Source organism: Lacerta agilis, chromosome 2, assembly GCF_009819535.1.
Source record: "Lacerta agilis isolate rLacAgi1 chromosome 2, rLacAgi1.pri, whole genome shotgun sequence".
Taxonomy (NCBI): Eukaryota; Metazoa; Chordata; class Lepidosauria; order Squamata; family Lacertidae; genus Lacerta; species Lacerta agilis.
Window position 1 is genome coordinate 77,539,418 of NC_046313.1, and position 15,851 is coordinate 77,555,268.

Consider the following 15,851-nt stretch of genomic DNA (forward strand, 5'->3'; position numbering starts at 1 on the left):
TCTTTAGCTTTTAAAATCTAAAAAAAGGTACATACTTACAAAAAAGGTACATTCCCATAGACCACCAGCTTCATCTTTATCTTGTAGATGCTATGAATTTAGTATACCTGGGTGTGCTGTGGTGTGTGCAAAGGGCTTCTAGGGGGGAAAAACCACACACACACAAGCTGCCTTCATTATACAGATGCTCTTGTTGCTGAATGATATCCAAAAATCTGTGCCCACAATTCTGACTACCATGCAACCATTCTACCACCCTCTGACATGTCCAAGAAACAGATATCAGGATGGTTTATAGCTTTAATTTTAAAACTTAGACTTAGGGGCCTGGTTTAGGGAATCAGTCCCCCCCCCCCGTTATCCTGTGGTGTCTCTGAGTGTAGCATTTAACTTTCTGCCATTCATTTCAACAGGAGGAAATAAATAGCTTTTCTTGGGACAGTATTGTGGTGAGAGCAAAATCCACACCAGGGTGCTCTGCAATATACATGCGTTCCCTCTATAGAAGTTCTCTTATCCATCATCACAGGAGGCATTTTGCTAGTTACTATCAAGGGTTCACAAATTTGACTGCCAGGTTGATTGCAGTCTTCCCCCATACCTTGTTTCTGCTGTCACACCACCCAAAGTCTTCAAAATGCAATGTGACAAAATGCAACATGAAGAGACAAGACTAACTCCTCTCCCAAGCCTGGAGAGATGCAGTGGTGGCCTCTGTTTTCATGCTGTACTTTGGAGGCAATCTTGAGTTTCTTCAAAATGCAGTATAAAGCCAAGGGGAAAAGACTGCTCTGCCTAAGTCCTCTGCACATGTCAGTAGCCTCAGGAAAGTAGCAGAGTTAGCAGCAAACACAAGTAATGCTAGACAAAATTTGTGGATCCATAGTAGTAGTAATTGCTGTATAGCGTTAAAGATAACTGTCTTTTGGGGAAAGTGTGTTCAGTTATCAAAGAGAGAATTACTATGTTAGCCAAGAAGCAATGCATATTTACGTTGAAAGGATTGGTTTGCCTGTTTGTTTATGTCAGCAGGGATACATTCCAGTTTCTGTAGTGATTGAAATGACTTCACATATTATGGATTTAAGAGAATCCGTAATTACATTCGGAACAAGCGGAGGCAGTTTGTACCAAATAATCAAATGAAGAAACTTCTATTAGCTGGAAACCGGACTCTTTTATCAATTGTAAAATTGGTTTGATTGATTTGAATTCAGCTTCTTTGATATATCTTTAATATACCTTGAGGATTCAGGATGTGCTAACTTCAGAACTTGTCAAGACAAATGCTAATGTTTGTAAATGTGATCCCCCAAGTCTTTAAATTTAACATGCTTCAAAATATAGTGAAAGATAGTTATCTCGCAAGCAGTTTAAAAAGGACGGGATTATTTTAACACAGGATAAATGCATCTTCTTCTCCCCTTTCCCCACTTTTCCCTACAGAAGCAAGCTATGCAAATAGCACCAAAATTCCTCTTCCTGGTGACGGACCAACTCTCCAGTCGAACAGCTCAGCACCATCCAAGCTATCTTGGCAAGCTGCAATTGATGCTGCTAGACAAGCCAAGGCTGCCCAAAGCATGAGCACCACGCCAGCCCAACCTGTAGGATCTCTGTCCCAAAGAAAACGCCAGCAATATGCCAAGAGCAAAAAACAGGGTAATACATCCAACAGTCGACCAGCCCGGGCCCTTTTCTGTTTATCCCTCAATAACCCAATCCGGAGAGCCTGCATTGGTATAGTAGAATGGAAGTATCCTTTTTTATGAGTTTTGTTGTTGTTCTTACCATCTCTACTCTGAATACTCAAAAGTGTGTCAAAGACACTGACCTGGGCTTAGACTACATACTGCACAGAATTCTGTATTATCGCTGTTTTCCTACTCTCTCTCCCCCCTTTTCATTTTAACTAAAATCAGCCTTGGCAAGTTGGAAATTGGAATGGAGAAAATGTCAGTAGAGGAAAAGCTGCTTAACCCTTTCCCAACTAAAAATCGGTCCCCCTAAGCCTCCTTTATTCATCTGAGGTGATGGTGGCGAAATCTTCCCTGTTAGATTTTCTCCTCTGGGTGAAAAAGCAGCCTGGGTAGGGGATTAAAACTGCTAAGTTATAGCCTGTCCATGTTGATTTGGACTTACGAAATGTGGCAGAGAGGAGTGAATGTAACTTTTATGTAATGTGTAGTCTGAGTCTTAGATACAAGGTCTTGTGCTCTTAAAATGCAGTTCTAAAAATATCCTTTAATACATAGTGTTTTGGACTTCAGGATTTATTTCACATTTATTAAGCTATTGTTGAGGTGTTTTAGATACACATGCATAGATTCATATGTGCTTATTAAAGCAAATTACCTGATGCCACAAGATGAGACTTCATTGTGTCATCACTATTTAGAACTTCGTTCTGATAGGATAAATTTGTGCTTCAAAAATGAATGTACAGAAGAGCCTTTCGGGCAAGATGGGTAGTACGTTACTTTGCTAAAAAAAGTTGCCTTTTTTGATATAATTAGTACACTAACCACACAATCCTATACATTTCTAGCCAGAACTAAGTCCTGCTGAGTTCAATTGGGGTTGCTCAGAGTTAAATGGGATTGCAGCTTACAATTTCAGTTGAACCAACCCATGCATAAGTATGTGACTGGTCAAAACTGTTATTTTATATTCTATAAATGCTACAGATTTTTCACTAGTATGTTCTTACATTTTTCTCCCTAGCTAATAATCTGTACGTACCCATGTAAAATTGATGTGCCAAAATTGGGTTGTATCCAGATATAGGCAGATATCACTGTGGTTTTATTCCGTGCCTGTTGTGCCTATGCAGATTCCATTAGCACTAATGATCGGTATCTACATTGAGGAGAGAACTGATCTGTAAGCATTTCAAATATTTGAATCAAACTATTGATTCAATATTATGTACTATGTAATTGGATTTTTATTACCGGTATATATCTATCTGTGTATATATTGTGCAAAATAATGTAATTGTGCAGTTTGTTACTAAAAAGAGGGCATCGATGAAAGGTCATGTGCTGAAAAAGATTTCGATGAGACAATATAATGGATGCTTGTGGAGGATGGGTTGTCACTTCCACCAGTCAAAAGAAGAGCCCAAACATGTCAGTTTTACTTCAGAAGCAAGCCTATTGTCCTTAATGCACAAATTAGTAAGGAATTAGACTGAGTTGTATATAAATATATCCCAACACTGGATGTTCCTTAACAAGATACTTCAGACCATTTGACATATTTATATTACTGGCTATTTTTGCCAATTGTGTGGCCTTAGCTGTTTACATCCCATTCCCAGAAGATGATTCTAATTCAACAAATCAAAACTTGGTAAGTATGTGGGGTTTTTTGGATTTCTCTCCTTTTCTTGAAGTTCTTTAATTTTTCAAAAAATGTACATTAAACCTTATTAAAAGTATGGAATGAATTATACATTTAGTTGGGGTGGGTGAGATGAGAACCAACATTCTAAAATGTGTTTTGCTGCTTTGGTTGCCAGTTCCAATAGGCACGCTCTGGATTCTGATATAATAAGATGGTTTATGATAATTCTTGGGGAGATACAAATGCATTTTGAGGGACACAGTAATTGGATTTATATGTTGCTGATGTTTTATACTGTCTGCCGTGTTAGTGCTCAGCCCTCACATGAACTTTTATTTCTCTATTCATGTACTTTCAATTATTTTCACATTTTAAAATAAAAATCATGGTAGCATTGAATGGTTTATATTATCAATAGAGATGTACCTTTAAATGCATTGTTCTATGATAAGGATTTACTGTACTAGGAAGTAATGGACAAAGTTAGCTCCCTAATTAAAAGATTAGACCCTGGAAGGAAGGGTATCATAAAGCTGTTGATTTCAGTGAGAGCATCAGCGGGGCTTGACCCATGTAAATGTTATGTACTGCAGCAGATACTAAGGTTTATATATTAAAACAATGGACATGTATCCAAAGGTATTCTTCTGCTAGTGGAAAGTCTCTTTTGCACATGGAATTACTGTTTCCAAACTAGCAGATGATTGCATGATAAAATGGTTCCCCAAACCCAAAGAAGTTTCTCTGCTGTGCAAGTTATTTCTCCAGCCTTTGCACAGGATCATTTTATTACCCTTTAGAGTTCATATACGACAGCCTGTGTCTTCCAGTGATCACCCACATTTTTCATACTGTAACACAACTGCCCCCCTCCCCATACATTGTGGCTCTGTGGTCCAGTGACTTGAAAAATGTACCTAGGGATGGTTCAAATGTGGCACACCTCCTTATGCTGGGATTTCTGTTCATGTATGGGGGATTATTATTTTTTAAAGTGTCCTCATAGTTTTTAAGCCTTCTGTGCTTGATGCTTGAGGCATAGGGTCTTTGTAACAAATCATGCACATCCTTCTAAGATGAAAGCAGAGGTGGTCTGCAGATCCTTGTTTGAGCACGTTGCCAGCCCCAAATAAATAGATCTGAGTAATCTTTCGATTCTGGTAGTCACGATTGACCTTGTCATTATTTTCTCAATCTTTTAAAATATATTGGTGCTTATCACCCTCAGTTTAGTATTTTTAGAGGTACAGTCAAACACTTCTTTGGTATCTTTGGATTGAAACATATAAAACCAAATAGGAAGAATTCAACATTTCTTGATACACAGTTTTTGCTTGCTCGTATCTTAGCTTGAGATTCTGTATACAAGGAGTGCTTTTCAGGTCAATGTGAAGAACCATCTATGTAGCAGTGTGTCTGAGCAGTCTGTTTTTGCTCCCAGAAATTTAGGACACAAATCTCTGTGTCACTGTCAATCCACTAGGAGGTCTGTGCTAATAACCAATATCATAAAGCATTATTTGAAGTGGGTAAAGCATCTGTCTGCATCAGAGGATGGCAATTTATTGAATTTTAGCTGGGTTCATCTTGTTTTAACTTTGCACATTTATGCCTTGTTCAAAACCAATCATTTTGCCTTAGTTCATGGGCAAGTTTAAGTATTTTATTTTTATACGTCTTGCTTTCATTTTTTAAAAATGTCTTTGAGGTTTCTTTACACGAAGAAATCTTGTATATTTTTCACAGTTTTACACTGGGTATTGGCAATAGAGCTCTCATTGGACTGTATGTATTATGCAACTGTGTGTTCAGAGAAACACATTTTACATTTGCACAAATCCTTAATGACTTTGTTGAGCAGTGAGGAAAAGCTTAATTGGCTACAATTTATTTGAATTGATTATTGCATACAAAGCTATTTAGATGGATGAGGAACATTTAAAAACAACAGCTCTGTAATATTTAATTCTACAGTACAATAATTGATACCCCTGTATCATGAATTGTGTATTTTACAGTAAATTTTACTGACTGTAAATCAGGGTGGGCGGGCCACAGGTCGGCTGCCCATGTTGCAGGGTAGACTGTTAGGGCTTTGAATGGGTCCATTCTGCGTATGGCTGCATTGGGTGTCACCCACAGTCTTTGGGTTAATTCTGACAGCCCAACTACATGTACCTAGCACTTCAAAGTAAAAAAGTAATTGGCAGGGTTCTGAACTTTAGAAGGGGAAAGGTGACAGGTTGTTTGCTTGTGAACAATTCTCACTACAGCCAACCAAAGACAACCAACCATACCCTAAGCCAGGGGTAGGCAACCTAAGGCCCATGGGCCACAAGCGGCCCACAGGGGTCGTTTAACCAGCCCACAAGCCACCCCCGAACTGAGCCACCTGCTTGGCGAGTTCCTGCTCGCTGTGCTAAAGCAAAGCAGCGCGGCAGTAGGACAGCTTCTGCAGCGCCAGAAATCATGTATGCGCAGATGCAAACGCCGGAAATTGCGGGCACGCACACGCTCGCACAATCCGGCCCACAGAGGGATCTCCCCTGGAGTGAACTAGCCCAGGCGAGGTAAACCTTGCCGACCCCTGCCCTAAGCCACCCCCAACCCTTTATTCTTGTTTATAAAACTCAATAAAAAATAAACAAAGCAAAGCAGCATATAGGAGATCTGCCAATGCCATCATGTATTGTGCACCTTGAATGCAAACACTAGAAGTGCCTCTTTTATAATAGATTAAGTTTTAGTTTACAATGGTGGCATTCCCCGCCTACATTAGGAAATGAAGACATTCTTCTGCGTATTGTGTGAAGGGTAAAAAGGAATTGCTGAGATCTGGAAGACATTTTTATTTTCGCCCAGGTCACGTGCATCACTAGCAGCATAACTGATTACACCGACAGTGAGCAGTTCACTTTAGTGAATAATATCAATATGTCAGCTTCTTTATTAGGTGACTTACATGGCGGATTATAAAGTTTAATCCATCTTCCATGGAAGGCAATCAACACAGTAGGCAAGGTGGATGAAACTATTAATTGTACAATCAAATTTCCACCCCCAAATGGATTGTCACAGTAAATGTTAGATTAATACAAATTGTGACTGACAGCACTTATAAATAAAATCTACCCATCAACTCATCCAAGGCATTTAAATCAATTTACAGTGGAGAACTTTGTAAACTAAATGATGACCCCCATATTTCAGCTTGCTCAGCACAATTCTTTGCCTACAGATGCTTCAGGCTAGTTGTCTGCAAGACTTTATGGCTGCAATCTGATACACACTTACTTGGAAGTAAGTGCCATTGAAGTCAATAGAACTTACTTCTGAGTAGACATGTATAGCATGGCATTGTCAGTACAGTAGTGTAAAGTTAAGCATGCGGCCTTAAAAAACCTCAGGTGCCTGTGTACTGCTGACATAACATTGTCAGTTTCAAACCACTGAACTTGGGTAGCAGCGGGTAGTTTGGTGGAGGAATAAGCTTACAAATGAAGAAAGCTGATTGCTAGGCCAAAAATAAATACTCAGATAAAATGCGATAGCTTCTGCTAAAACATAAGCAGAAGGCATTTTGTCTCTCAGAATAAAATAGGATGTTATGTGATATTTAAAAAGGTATAATAAAGCCAGGAAATATTATCATACTTCTTCAGAAACCCAAATCCGTAAATGATGTGTGTGTGTGTGTGTGTGTTTGTGTGTGTGTATGTGTTAATGTATTTTTCCCCCATCCAAAGAAAGATGCATTGGAATTGGAGTAGGACAGCAAAGAGGACATGAATTCCAGAATTCAGTAATAATAATAATAATAATAATAATAATAATAATAATAATAATAATAATAATAATAATAATAATAATTTATTTATACCTTGCCCATCTGGCTGGGTTTTCTTATTGAAAATGGACTCGTTAGACTTTCTTAAAATGTTAGTACTAGTGTACTCCTGATAAAAACTAATAGTTAGTTGCCCTGCCACCAATCTGTGCTCATATTTCTTGCTACATGAGGAACTATGTGTGCAGCTACAGGCTGTTTCTGCACTTCCCTTTTTTGATCCAGCAGCTTTTATATGTATGAAAAAGCTGGTGATCAGCTGTTTGGGAGGAAAACCTTCCCCTTCCCTGCCAAACAACTGATTTTCTTTTTTCCCCTTTTTCTTTTTAAAAAGAAGAGATCAGTGTGTGCAGCTCCAGCTGCTGTGCACTTACTTCACTGGACTAGAACAAGTAGGATCATAATTGACAAAAATACTTCTGGAGCAATATGCTCGAGACATTTTCTGTTAATAGCGATTGCTGTAGAGAATTCATTGCCCCAGAGAATTGCTGCAGCTGTTCTCCTTTTCCTGAAGTCCACACTGCTTACGTTTGGGGTGGAATGAGATGCTGCTATGGAGGTCCTTGCAAAAAGCAGAATGAGCTTTGGATTTCATCATGTGTTTTCTTAGGGGACTTTTGATCTTTGGTGGATAACGAAGCAGGATGTGGCATAGGTTACAACAGCATTACAAATCTTAATATAACCATTGCGACCCCTTCTTCCCAAGAGTCCTGGCTTTTTTAGCTTTGTAGAGTGTACTGGTCATTTTTGTTAGAAATTCCTAGCCTCTCTCCTACAGACCTACAGTTCCCAGAATTTTTGCAAACCAAGGATAACTATCAAGTGTACAATGTAACACACATGCCCTGCTGAGGGAGGCGGTGGAGGGAGTTGAAAGGCATATTGTTGCCCTTCTGCTGGCCTTCACAATCAGAGAGGAGTGCTGATGGAGGGTGGGGGACTGTTGTAATGTGGCCCCCAGCTATACTCAGGTGGACGGAAAGCTGCTGTTGGCTTTTTTGCTAGTGATGGTAGCAAGCAGAAAGCCCTGAAACTGCGTTTGGGTGAGAGCAGAGGAAAGATAGGGCAGGAGGGTCCAAGCCTTGCAGATTGCCCATGGGACTTGGTTCTTGGACCGCTCAGCTGTGCTGTTGCAGTGAAATGGCTGGTGCAATGAAAAAGTAAGCCAGCAGGGCTTGGGGATGCAGCAGTGGATCTGTGTCTGGAGAGCCACTGTGGTGTAGTGGTTAAGAGTGGTAGACTCGTAATCTGGTGAACCGGGTTCACGTCTCCACTCCTCCACATGCAGCTGCTGGGTGACCTTGGGCTAGTCACACTTTTCTGAAGTCTCTCAGCCCCACTCACCTCACAGAGTGTTTGTTGTGGGGGAGGAAGGGAAAGGAGAATGTTAGCCGCTTTGAGACTCCTTCGGATAGTGAAAAGCGGGATATCAAATCCAAACTCTTCTTCTTCTTCTTCTTCTTCTTCTTCTTCTTCTTCTTCTTCTTCTTCTTCCTCTCCCAAACCTCACGTAGGATTATTTTGTAAAACATACCAAGTCTGTAGTTGAAAGATGCCCTTAAAATGCAACAACAAAATAACCCAATACAAAACTCAAAGGCAAATGTGCTGTCAGGGGCTGTCAGGTCTCTGACAAGTGTTTGGCGGAGGCAGGGGGTCAAGGGGTTGAACTAGGACAGAGGGGCCCAGTGATTTATGAGGTTTTGTGCCACCTGCAAGGCAGAAGCCAGAGCTGGAGGAAGGCAAAAGAGTCTGACCAGTCAAAAGACAGAGAAGGAGACGCAGGACATGTTGGAATAGGAAGGGGGAAGGCTGTTTAGGCAAGGGGTGGGCTGGTCGAATCCATGCCATCCCCTGCCTTTCTGTCTCCAAGAACCAGGAGGGACTCGAAGAGGTAAGCACAGTGACAACTTCTGTGCAGTAGAATCCCAGGTTGCACTCTGTCAGATGAGGGTTCATAAGCCTGGAGGTGGGGGATGCGTGGTCCCACTGTTGCTTTGAACCTGGGAAAGTTAATGTCAGCCATGTGGTTGCTAGAAGTGTGAGCACATGTGTATTTTCTGTGCCTTAGGAGCTGCTGCACATGCTTCTGTCAATGAAGAATTTAACTGGATGTGCACGTCTCACAAACAGGAATAATTTAAATTTTAAGGTAGAAGTGTCCATTCTTTAATAACAGAAACCCTGTACTGTGCAAACAAACACAATTTTAAATCCAGTTTGTTTTTAAAGAGATGATTCCTCTGAATGGTCTTTTGTGAGAAGAACAATATTTCTTTCTTCCTTTGCTCTTCTTTGCCTTCCTGATGAGCACACCCACTGGGATAATTGCTAATATTCATTAGGCCTTATCTTGAAAGTCTGTACTGTTTTAATTTGGCCTTGCTGCTAGTAAAGCTTTTTTACTGACTGTGTGCAAGCAATATTCATGACTATCTTGATTAGATTCCCCTGCCACTGAATCAGCCAATTTTTGTTGGATCCTTTACGGAAGATAGTTCTGCTTCTTACATGACATTGTATTCTGGAACAAAATGGTAGTGTGAGATTTTGTTCAGAATTGCTCCTTTCTCTGTGGGGACAATGTCAGAATCAGATCTTATCTAAGCAGTACCTCTTAACTCTGCTTCTGTTTATTGCTTTCATGACATTCATTTCCTTGGTTGTCTTCTGGCAGGGAATGGGAGGGGGGAGGCAGGGTGGCTGGGGTCTGACACTGGGGAGGGAACCAGAGATTTATGGGGTTTAGTGCCTCTCACAAGGCAGGAGCCAGGGAGGAGGAAAGAGGACAGGTCGGAGCAACCAAAAGCAGAGGTGGGAGCGCAGAATGTGTCAGAAGAAAGACGGAGGAAGAGGCATTTCAGGTCAGGGACAGGCCGGACAAGTCCCCATGTTCCCCCATCCCACTGTCTCCTAGGACCAAGAAGGGCTTGAAGAGAGAAGAGCAGTGACTGCTTCTGTGTAGAAGTTTCAGGTTGTGTGCCTGCACCCTGGTCAGGCGAGGGTACATAAGCTGGTGGAGGGGCATGGTCCCACTGGTGCTGCAACTGGACTGTAGGGCACAGACCTGGAGACAGCTGCCTAGAGGCTAAAAGCATGTGTGTGTGTATGTATTCAAGGCACCATGGAAGTTGCTGTAAGTAAGTGCTTTTTTGTCAGTAAGGCATGAAATATCAGATGTGTGCCTTCCTTGGCTGAATGTGCTTTGGACATCTTTCCAGATTTTCCTTAGCTGTGCTGTTTCAATGTGTGCCTCTTTTACTTCTTTTATATCCTCCTGCTTCTCACCCTTGGTTATCTGTAGTCCCTCTAGCCCTATTATATATTTTTCCTGTCGTCTGGCTACTCAGCACTGAATATTTCCTCTACAATTTATTTCATCCTTACTTTTTTGCATCTACATGAAAATTGCATATAATTGAAAGGTCTGCTTACAGTTAGGGTGAATTAAGGTGGGAAATTTACAGTTTCCAGAGTTCAAGGGTTTTATTCATGCAGGAACTATTTACAGGATGAGTGGAGCTACAAAGCGAGAAATAGTAGACATATTGTCTGGAGAGAACAGCAAACAAAAAATGGACTCAGCTTTTAGGAGTGGCTTAACTTCGACAAAAGCAAAGACTACAAGCAAATGCTGGCTAGATTACTACACAGAACTTTATGTTGGTTTAAAGTAACACATGCATTACCTACGAATTCAAGAGAAGGAAGTGTGTTCACTTCTTTCAAACAGGAGCCACAGCATGGCTAGTGGGTAAGGAGGAGAGAGAACACCCCCAGCACTTTCAGAGGTGCTGTGCTGAGCAGGTCCTGGCTAGCAAGCAAGGTGGAGAGCTTAAAAGCTCTTTTTGTGCCAGGTAACAAAAGCAGACCTACAAAATAATCTTTTGAGCTTTTTGCCTTGCTTGGGTGGCAAGGCTTGTTCAGCACAACAGCTCTGGAAGGCTAGGGATGATTGTGCAAGATTTTGTGGGAACTTAGATTGGCCTGCAAGATCTCACGAGAGCACCCAGAACCTTCCAGAGGTGGTGTGTTGGGTGTGATAGAGAGCTTAAAAGCTCTTTTCATTCCGGGTAAACCCAAACTATATTAGCTTGCAAAAAGCCACCCACTGCATTTCTGTCAGAACAGAGATATGAGCTGAGAATTTAACATTGCTAGCTCTGTGATATATTGAAGTGTACAACCTCTTTTATCTTCTCTTACTACTTGAGATCCTGCAAAGATATTGGTCTACTTCTCAGTGGTGCAGTAAATCTGTGCCCAGACAGTTCCATATCAGACTATGGAAGGAGACTCACATAACTGCATTTTCCTCCATACAAAACTGTCCATCTGCATAGAAAACTATCATGCTAGGGGGAAGACAAGCCTTGTTGTTTCTTTTATGGCAAGCACAGTATCCTGGCTTATGTTATCTCTAGGAGAGCTCAGTTGGTAGAGCATGTCTTTTCTCATATAAAGCATGTAGCAGCTGTTTGATAAGATCTGCCTGGTCATTTTTTTAAAAGTAGTGTTTAAAATTCTTATAATTGTATTTGTTTGTTTTGAAAACTTATAAATCACTTATGACAGCCAAGATGATTTGCAGAATACACACATACAGTATGCACGTGCATGTGCTCACAGATATACGCACGCACACACACAAACCAAATTAAGATCTGTTACTTTAAAAACAGAAATAAATGTCAGGGTCAGTAGATATTTACAAGCAATTTTTATTCACTATGCAAGGTTTTCTGAAAAGCAAGGGTGGTGATAGGGCTGCAATTGTGTGCCTATATTTAATTTTCAGATATTACAAATAAAGGGAGATGTGTAAACTCAGTAGTTTAGACACTTATATAATGGTTTCCTTTTTATTTTAACTATATGTGACATTAATCACATAGTTTGCTCTTGAGTGCAAGCTTTTTTCCTTTTCATTGTAGGCCCTGATAGATAGATAGATTTATTTATTGTCATTGTCCGTATATACACAGTATACACAACAACGAAAATCAAACACCCAAAGACCGGATTTACCATACACATTTGCACATATCTCCAACACTCTCATCCTTATTAAAACATAACATAATCCAGAGTATAACATAACCTATTAAAAGCATAGCATAACCTAAAAGCCTGTCTCATTCCTTACTACTCACTACTTACTATTTCTTACTACTGACCCTGAGATCATTATTAAGTGCAATCAAAGCTCTTGGATAGAAACTATTCAGAAGGCATGTGGTTCGAGTTTTCATTATCCTGTATCTTCTGCCCGAAGGCAACAGTTCAAAAAGGTTGTGAGCAGGATGGGTGGAATCTCTCAGGATGTTGTGTGACTTCTTCAAACAGTGAGACGTGAAGATCTCGTCCAGGGTTGGTAGTTGGAGCCCAATAACATTCTGGGCAATTTTAATTATTCTCTGTAAAGCTTTTTTATCCGTTACAGAGCTGCTCCCATACCACGATAGTATACTATAGGTTAAGACACTCTCAATGGTACTGTGATAACAGGACAGGAGTAGGTGCTGAGATAGATTCAATCCCCTGAGCATTCTCAGGAAATACAACCTCCCCTGCACCTTCCTCACAGCCATATTAATATTTACAGTCCATGAGAGGTCCTCGGAGATGTAAATGCCCAGGTATTTAAAACTGCCAACCCTCTTCACCTCCTCGCCATTTATGTGCAATGGTAAAAATACACTTTTCTTTCTCCTAAAGTCAATTATAAATTCTTTGGTTTTTTTGGTGTTAAGCATAAGATTATTTTCTTGATTGGGATTCTGTCAAGGTGATAGGGGAATTTTAATCCTTTCGTCCTTGCTGTTGCTCTGATCTGTTTCAGCCCACGTCCCTGACTTGCAATTTTCATTGTGGGTGGAAAACTGCCATTGGAATGAATGGGAATTCCCACCTCCACCCGCTGTGCAAACTAAGTGTATTCTTGCAGTGATCCGGCGAGATTGTACTGAAGCGGGGAGCAAAGTTGTTGTTGGCATGCCTCTGTCATGGGAAACAATGGAGTAGTGCGCCTTTCAGGGTGAAGTCAAATCATTGAAGAGTTACAGCGCCTGCTGTGGCTGTAGAGACTGATATGGGAGAGACATGCTTTGTTGCAGCAGGGGCAGATGAAGGGGTCTGGAAGTGCTGCTGCAGATGCACTATGCCATTTCTATCCTTACATTATATCTGGTGCCAGAATCCTGATCTGAATCCGACCTTCCACACTGGCAATTTGTAAAAGAAAAAGCTTGCACTTCAGGGCAAACTATGTGAATAACATGCTGTTGAGCCTTAGAGCTGTAGGGATGGTTCCTTACATACAAGCAAGCAAGAAAGAATAAAAACCATTTAAATGTCTGTTCTCTCTGCCACTGGCTAACTTTATCTATAACTTGGGGTCATCTCTTAAGCTTCTCAGGAGCAATTTGAATAAATTACTCAAGGTTTCTTAAAGGGTCCCCCCCCCCACAAAACAGTTTAGCCCTGCAGGTGAAAGCTAAATAGCCTGGCTGATTTTGCTAAAAGGCATAAAGCGAGATGAGTGCCGCAACCCCAGAGTTGTCTGTGACTGGACCTAACGGTCAGGGGTCCCTTTATATTTACTTTATATTAAAAAATAAATTTCAGTTATTAATCTTTTTATGGGTAGAAAAATGGTGGGGGCTGGGGGGTGAATCAAAGGAATCCTAAGGTTGTTATTAATTGCTAGTTCCTCTTTTCATGTAATCATGTGCAGCTGACCTACAAAGTATATTGGCTGTGGCTAAGAAGTTAGCATGATTTGACATGAGTAAAGTACAGCATAGGGACATGGATGGTGCTGTGGGTTAAACCACAGAGCCTAGGGCTTGCTGATCAGACAGTTGGCAGTTCAAATCCCTGCGATGGGGTGAGCTCCCGTTGCTCGGTCCCAGCTCCTGCCCACCTAGCAGTTCGAAAGCATGTCAAAGTGCAAGTAGATAAATAGGTACCACTCCAGCGGGAAGGTAAACGGCATTTTTGTGTGCTGCTCTGGTTCGCCACATGACCTGGAAGCTGTGCGCCGGCTCCCTCAGCCAATAAAGCAAGATGAGTGGCGCAACCCCAGAGTCTTCCGCGACTGGACCTAATGGTCAGGGGTCCCTTTACCTTTCCCTATTTCGGCTTTAGGCAATATCCCTGGAATTTAACTCACTTGCACACAGATTTAAGTGCCCTGGTTCTTTGCAGTACTTTGCAGTGCTTGGGTCAGAAAGTTTGATGGCCTCATCATGCTGGCCAGCCATTTATTGGCTTAATGTAGAGTTGGTATGGCACAAAAGTGGAGTAGAAAAAAGAAACAAGAAGCGTAGAATGGAGCACCATTGCCATCTACATTCTCAGCTTCCATAACAATACTGCTGACTCAAAGCAGTCATAGGCTGGCACACTTTTAACAGCCCCATGCATAACTCTATGTCTCTCTCCCCCCCCTCCACCTTTCCATTGAGTTCAGTGAGATTTGTTTACTCCACCTCTGAGGTTGGTATTACATTCCGTAACTGTAAGAGTGGGGTTTGGGTCTGAAGAAGTGTAGGATTTGGTATATGCCTGCTTCTTCCTGGTCCCATTTTGCTCCTTCTGCTGACAGAGTTGTGCCAACAGTGTTTTTGTGTTGGCATGCTCACAGTGTTATAGGGGCAGATTCCCACAGGCAAAGGCATATCCCAAGATAACACTAGCACAGCCAAGCTTCCAGTATTGCCCAAGTTGCCTCACATCCAGGCAGTGAATGTGGAGTACAGGATTTCAACTTTACATTTAGTAACTGAATTTGGGGACTTCCAGCGAAGACCTTGTTTTAAACAAAAGAATGGACAATTGCTTCTAACCCCAGCATAACTGTACAGTGTGCTCAGATGAAAATGCCTGTAAGTTGTAAGACTACACAAAAGCAGTAGATAGCAACACTTGCCAATTGTACATAAAGTGCACTTAATTGTACTCTTAAATAGACAGTGGCCTTGCCCCACTTTGAGAGCTTTTTAGTTATGTGCCATAGGACCACCTACAAAGATAACTGCACCATTTAATTTCCTCCTTTGCTCAAAAAGGGAATGGGATTTGTGTATTCAAATATGCAACCGAGAGCGTAGGTAATTCCAGCACATTGAATAAACATTTTAGCTGTTATTTCTGAAGAGGGATCTGTAAGAAATAGCTATCTTTGTTGACATTTAAAGTTTTAAGCTTCCACAGGACCGCCTAGAATTATGGGGGAAAGATTAGGCTTCTCATAAATCACAGAAAGGACAAACATGGGATGCTCTTTATCTGAAATGTAAACAGCACAAGGTTATAAAAGCAATATAACCTGACCAATGTAGCTATCAGTGAAAGTAAATGAAGGATAGCCTCATGCTAGCACCAGCTTTACAGGCTTTAGTTCTCAATAAACAAGACACTGCAACTACTGAATAAATAAAGCATAAGCCAAATGTTTCAGAAAAACTACACTTGCCCACTTGGTTGCTCTACTAAGCTTCTTGGAAACCCCAGTCAGTAGTGCGTGTAACTTCTTGTTTGATGAAAGGGTGCTTGCTAAAAGCATGCATATCACACCTGTACTCGGTGATCTGCACTGGCCTTTTAGTTGGTTTCCAGGTGCACCTAAGAGGGTTGAATAAGATTA

At 41.1% G+C, this 15,851-nt stretch overlaps 1 protein-coding gene across 25 annotated transcripts in view; it reads left to right on the forward strand.

Annotated features, from left to right (window-relative positions):
* The first annotated feature begins 1,448 nt into the window (after window positions 1–1,448).
* CACNA1D (calcium voltage-gated channel subunit alpha1 D) overlaps window positions 1,449–15,851 on the forward strand; it is a 184,382-nt gene continuing 169,979 nt past the window's right edge. For 15 of the 25 annotated variants that reach the window (XM_033140898.1, XM_033140903.1, XM_033140908.1 and 12 more), the window contains exons 1-2: window positions 1,513–1,756; window positions 3,249–3,354. In XM_033140898.1, the coding sequence (XP_032996789.1) occupies window positions 1,584–1,756; window positions 3,249–3,354 (279 nt within the window). In that variant the 5' untranslated portion in view covers window positions 1,513–1,583. Of the gene's footprint in view, window positions 1,757–3,248; window positions 3,355–15,851 lie in introns of all 25 variants that reach the window. The other 10 variants (XM_033140913.1, XM_033140914.1, XM_033140912.1 and 7 more) reach the window with 3 other exon arrangements.